The sequence below is a fragment of the Actinia tenebrosa genome, unplaced genomic scaffold (genome assembly GCF_029948245.1).
Source record: "Actinia tenebrosa isolate PJP-AT-01 unplaced genomic scaffold, QUT_ActTen_1.0 PGA_scaffold5__44_contigs__length_20552954, whole genome shotgun sequence".
NCBI lineage: Eukaryota > Metazoa > Cnidaria > Anthozoa > Actiniaria > Actiniidae > Actinia > Actinia tenebrosa.
Window position 1 is genome coordinate 2,609,254 of NW_028292582.1, and position 6,293 is coordinate 2,615,546.

Consider the following 6,293-nt stretch of genomic DNA (forward strand, 5'->3'; position numbering starts at 1 on the left):
GGTGTATAAAGAAATTGTCTTGATGAAATCATTCAGTGCATTTAACTGGCCATGCACCTACCCCGGCGTAGTTATAGTATGCAAAACACCCACACTTGTACGTTAAACTTAAATATCTTTAATATAGACTCTGAGGGAAAACTCAAATAATATTAGTAAAAAAATAAGATTAACTTAAAAAGTTCTAAAATAACAGATTTGACTTTCGGTAAAAATATACATTTATTAAAAGGCCATACTTTTATATAGTTTTTTACTTATCGGGGTTTTATTGGGCCCTAGGAGATTTATGTCATTGAGAGAAGAACGGAAAGCTTAGGTAACTTTTCAAAGAAATGATTATGCTGCTTTTCCTTGCACCATTTTCCCCCTAACACTACCATCTGGAATAGCTCCATACACCGAATCGAAATATTACCCAGCGGCCAATTTGAATTGCTATTGTCGTTTCTGGACTGACCAGCCTCAAGTTCACATCGGGAAACACACAAGAGTCTTCACATGTAAGAGAACCTATAGTCAGTCCAGAACAATAATTATAAACCTATAGTCAGTCCAGAACAATAATTATGTCAAATGGTCGCTATATTTCAATTAAGTGTATAAACCATAAAAATAAGGCCTATAATGTCTATATAACTTTTGATAATTTACACGTTACATGTAGTTAAAAAAATACCCTTATATATAATGTACTCTGTAAATGTATTGATAAATGTGATATTTTAAATACACTCAAGCTTTCATTAATGATGAAAAGGTAAATTATACACCGTGAAAAGATGAAAAAACTTACTGACGTTTCGGACGCTAGTCCTTCGTCGGAGTAAAAGAGAAAGAAGTGGTAGAAAGGAGTGTATATATGATAGAATAAGACAAAAGAAACCAATGAGAGCAAGGTAGGCAAGCTTTCATTACATGCGTCTCCAAGACAAGTATTGAGGGTCAAGTCATCCTCGGGAACCCAAGGAGTTTGCTTAGAGCCATTGAAAAAATTTTATGCTTAGTTTTGAATAATAAAAAATCTATTGCGACACTAGAAAAAAGCGTTTGCGCATGCGTGAATTTAAAGACGTTTATCAATCGTTTTAGTATGATGGGAAATTCAAGTTTTTCCAACTAAAATACGAACGACGAAATTTTCCTACGTACCAGGAAGAGGCTCGAGTCCTTCGTATTCTGTGCCAAATCTATTAATATTAGGAAAATCGCTTTAACTTTCTCTACAAAGATAGATCACTTTGACCCGAAATAAATCTATTGTTTAGAACTGATTGAGAAAGGAACAAAAAATGTCTAAAGGAAGTGAAGGTCAGTTCTGTCAACGATATTTTTAGTTCATTAAAAATGTTTTTTAGGGAGAATCTGTCGTTCATGCTTTCGCCGGTTCATCTTTGATAGGAATATTAACATTGCACAGTATGTTTTCGATTTGGAGTCGATAAATTTTGAGGCTTTTGTCCTCCATCAATTTTATAACGCTCTGGTCTTGTAGTGTTTTAATTGATGGAAACCAAAAACCCAGCATTCCTTAAATGCTAACAAGTGGCAGAGCCAGAAACACCCCTAAAGTTGTAAAGTTTGTTACATGACGCACCATCAAATTTGAAAGTATGTACATGTAGTACTGATACAGGATTAGTATTATTTTATAGTGACGGAAAACGATTTTCAATATTCTAAGAGACGATGATGAAAGCTTTAGCGTAATACACCTATCATTGTCTTCAATATACCAACCCACTTATCTATATATATTTGCAATTTCTTTGTCATTTTTATCTCTAACTTCTAAATTTCATGCACTGCGTGTGTAATAGTATTTTTTGTTGTATTGTATATCTTTCCATTCCCTGTCTCAAAACATTAATGTATTAATTTTCCCATCCATTATGCTTTAGCAGTTCGCTTTCAAATTGTTCGTTCAGACCACCTTGATCAGATACTCCTATCGGAGTTTGTGTTTTCGTAGAATCGATAAATTTTTCAGTACCTTTAAATAATTTGACACTAAATTTGATCCAAGGCACACCCTGTATTATGAAGTCCCGACCACACCTTATCGATATCGGGGCAAATAAATATCTCGAACTAAATAAGTGACGCTACATAAAAAGGCTTTTCTTGCACTTTTTCATGAATTCAACGTCGTATTTGAATCGATTTTTTCGGCTTGGGCGTAATTTTGCCCCATTTGTCTTTCCCTATTAATTTGTTTAACGGTTGCACATGACACACGAATATGCATACAGCTAAGACAAAGAATCTTATTCTCAAGGGACTTACAATGGCGTGATCTGAAATTGGACAAGATTACTTCCATTCCATTAGTATCGGTTTCCAAGCCATAATTATTTAAAATAAAAAGTCTTATATTCAGATTCCTTATTATCCCAAAAGGAACTTGGATTTTTCCCCTTGTTGTGAACTAGTTTTACATACTCCCACTTATCCCTTTTTATCATATAGCCACACAGTTACACGTGTTTATACTATGTGAGGTTTCTTTTCGTCTCACCTGCCTGAATGTCCTGCATTTCAAACAGCTTAGAAGGATTTAATCATTATATCATGTTCCACACGAACCGACGCTCCCAATGGACCTAGTAAAACAATAATCGCTCGATATAGCTACTTTCAAACAATGATGACGTAACCATGGCTCGATTACAAGCCCAAGAAGACCTGCAGTGAACGCTCCACATCCTGTCGCAGCCGAGGCATATCCAAGAACAAATTCTCTTTGTGTACTGTCTTCAATCTCGGTGAAAACAGCCAGCATGTTGACGTACATTATACCAATGATGACTCCAGCAATAAACGAGAGAATCAGAGGCAAAGACACGCTTGGAAGGAATCTGTACCAAGCTGCAAATATGAAGAACACGAGGATGGACACTTCTGCAATTGCTAACGCCCACAAGCGTCTAATGATCAGCTTTGGGACCCAGCTTGGCTTGATGTATGAGAAGAAGATCAAGTACGACCGGCCAAAGAATTCCCCTCCGAGAAATACGAAGATATAGTACTGGTAATGGTCCCTTGGTGGGAATGGGGCGTCGACGAATGCTATAGTTGTAATGACAGCTTGGATGATCAAGTACTCGGCAATCCATGCCATAATAACACAGAACATGATTGGCAAAACATCTTTCACAGCTGTCACCTTTTCGAAGAATGTCAAAGCCTGGCGGGGTTTGCTGTCTTCGGCTTCAGAGTCCATTGGCTTGTAAGGGACTTTTGCGTAGGTTCCCTGTTGAGATTGGGTGCCTTGGATATATGTGTGCTTACGTTCCATGATTCCATAAAAGGCAAGCAAGAGAACCAGGGAGAATGCCATGATCGATATTGCTGTGTTTGGTGGTATGCAAGCCCATGTCGTCATAGCTAATAGAGAAAAGGGAAAAAAACCGGTTTATTAACAGTGTCCTTAATCAGGAAAGTAAAATACGGAGGACACTAGAGAAAAACGTTTGCGCATGCGTGTATTTCTAATTAAACTAGGATTATAATTATAATTAAACTAGGATTTCAATCGTTTTATCATTAAAACCATTATTTATGATAATGGCAAAGCATCTTTTTTTAGCCAAAACCCCGTATGAATTTCTATGACTTCATAGACTTCATAAAGGTACTTTTAGGAATACAATTTAATAAGAAAACTAGTTGTAAAAGACAACGTTTCGCTTACGTTTGCTGATCTACGAAATGCCATACATCAAAGACCTTAAACCTGAACTTAACATTTAATTATTTCATTGTTATTCATTAAACTTTCACACTTCCTTTAGCTGTATTTACATATAGTAGAGTTTACAGTTTTCATTAGACCATAGTTAATGGAGCGGAATGGTTGGGAAAACTATTGTTCTATGCTTTTTTTCGACTTTATTCGTCGTTATATGACGTTGAACGTGTACAGAGAAGGAAAAGTTGCTCCATTAGTTCATATTATTAAGAAATATAGTAAAATAAATAAATAAGTTTACCTAAAATTTAGTTAACCCTAAAATACTTTTTAAAATACTTATTATTTGTTCATCAATACAAATTGTTTTTGAAAAGGAAAATGGCTTTTTTTATGCTTTCTTATTTATCATCCAAGTACTCCAGACATACACCTATTTCAATGAACGTGGTCATCGCCAGAGGCGATGGGCGATAGGTCATTCCGACATGGGAATATTTTCGTCGAATACATAGAATAAGGAATAAGAAGCAGAAACAATTCATTCCAGCTATTCTTGGATCTTGGGACCTATCTCCTGTTGCTTTTCGCCTATAACCTTAGGGACCAGTCATTTTTTAAGTCGGAGAGAGGGATGGAGGAGAAAATATTTTTGATGCAAAAAAATTTCCAGACCCCTACCTAATAGCATTCATGTTTTTTTTTATTTCTCCTTTCAACCTTTCAAGGCCCCCCACATTCCACTAAAAAAATTGAGGGCCCTCCATTTTCTCCTCCTGGAGCAGAGTCCGCATTCCCCGAACTATTAATCATTAATATAACAATGGTAAATATTTATTTAATAGCATACCTCGACTTCAATGATTAATGTACTAACTCGTCCATTTTAGCTTATCCAGCATATGAGACTATGAGACCCGGCATTAACGACAAACTTTAATTTCAGTCTGCCGGTATTGTAAAAATACAATAACTGTCCAAAATATTTAATGGCATCTAGTAAAATGTTTTTATGCTTTCCTCAAAAAAAATCAATCGGAATAACATAAATTAAAATATAAAACAAGAAAAGAGAGGAAAATAAATGGAAACAAAAGTTGATCGATTAACAATGCTTTTAAATCAGTTTGGAAGCCTTTTAATAGCGGTAAAAGAATCCTTTTTAACAACATTCTCTTGAGATCGTTTCTAAAGCAATTCAATAAAATCACAGCAGTGTTATGTGTTATCGGTTCTAAAACCATGCACTCGGCTATGCGTCATGGTTATTAAAACAAACACTACGAACATCGTATCAATGAAAGAACTTTGGCATAAGCCATTACTTACCAGTATAATACAAAGGCGCCAAAGCAATTCCTGCACCAGTACCAGCCGAAAAGGCTCTAACGGCTGCTTCGTGATAGAAAGAGGTCAATGCGATAAACGATAACTCTCCCAGACCGAATCCCAGCGACGAAAAGCCGACACCAACCAACTTAACACTAACATGCTTCCCAAGTACTACCATCACTAGCCCAGAAGCCTCGAGGAAAAACACCGTCAACACACGTACAAAATAAGGAACTCGCTGGACGAAATACGGAGCGATCAAAGTCACAGAAAAATATGGCCCAATGTTTGCTACGAGTACTGCAGAAGTTGGAACTAGAGTTCCTTGAAGAATATCTTGAGCCCCAGAAATAATCAACGAGTAGGTAGCATAGAGTAGAAACCCGAACATAAAGAACGCAAGGATGGTTCTTGGGCGCTCTCCAACGGGAGCATCTTCGGTTTCTTCCGCTCCGTCTACTTCTTTTACATCTGAAATCAAACTGGCAGAAGATTCCTTGTCCTTGCTGCTCAAATTTTTCTCCATGGTTGAAAATTTACCCTTCTAATCAAAGGGTTGACCCTATATCTTGGTCGCTTCGATCCTCTTTCACTATCCCAAAATAACAGCTGCATTGAAATGATTTGCATAACCTCTTAGTCCGTCTGTACAATATAGTTCCACCGACGCATAATTATTCCACATTAAAATGACTTGGCTTCCTCTCGAGTGAATTCAATTGTGTGGCCAGGAGCGTTTCTCAATTGAACGCCCACAATTTCTGTTGTATCAGAAAATTAAAACAAGCTAACAAGACCAATTTGTAGATTTTTTGCTACCATCGATACCAATTGAAAATATCTTTAAAAATTGTTCCTTGTTTCGAGCCATGGGGAAAAGACTCGTTGCCACAGTTCTGATCTAGCGATGATTGTTGAATGTATTCCAAGCCTTGGCGGTTTATCAATTTTTTCCCAAAAAAAAATCTATTTAAATCTTCCTCTTCTTTCCTTTATCTTTGTGTTTTCGGGCTTTTGTTATTAAATGCGATTAACGTATTGTAATACTACTGTTAGACATGGATTTAAATCTGACCGGCATCAATATTTTCTGATTCAGAGCGATAAAAGGAGTACCTGCCAAATAAGTCGAAAACACTAGAGGCTCACTGACCTTGGTACCTGTAAACACCTCATATTTTGTTTTACTAAAAAAACATCCCATCTTTTCATTTCGCTTTTTCATTCCTTTGGGGCTTCTTAAAAAAGTTTTTAAAATGCTTAATTAAAT

At 36.4% G+C, this 6,293-nt stretch overlaps 1 protein-coding gene across 1 annotated transcript; it reads right to left on the bottom strand.

Moving 5' to 3' along the window:
* Positions 1-203: 203 nt before the first annotated feature.
* On the bottom strand, positions 204-6,087 carry LOC116295539 (uncharacterized). The gene is made up of 2 exons (XM_031703387.2): positions 5,021-6,087; positions 204-3,387 (listed from the first exon to the last, which is right to left on the bottom strand). The coding sequence occupies exons 1-2, from the start codon at positions 5,547-5,549 to the stop codon at positions 2,570-2,572; spliced, it is 1,347 nt and encodes a 448-aa protein (XP_031559247.2). The 5' UTR covers positions 5,550-6,087; the 3' UTR covers positions 204-2,569.
* Positions 6,088-6,293: the final 206 nt, after the last annotated feature.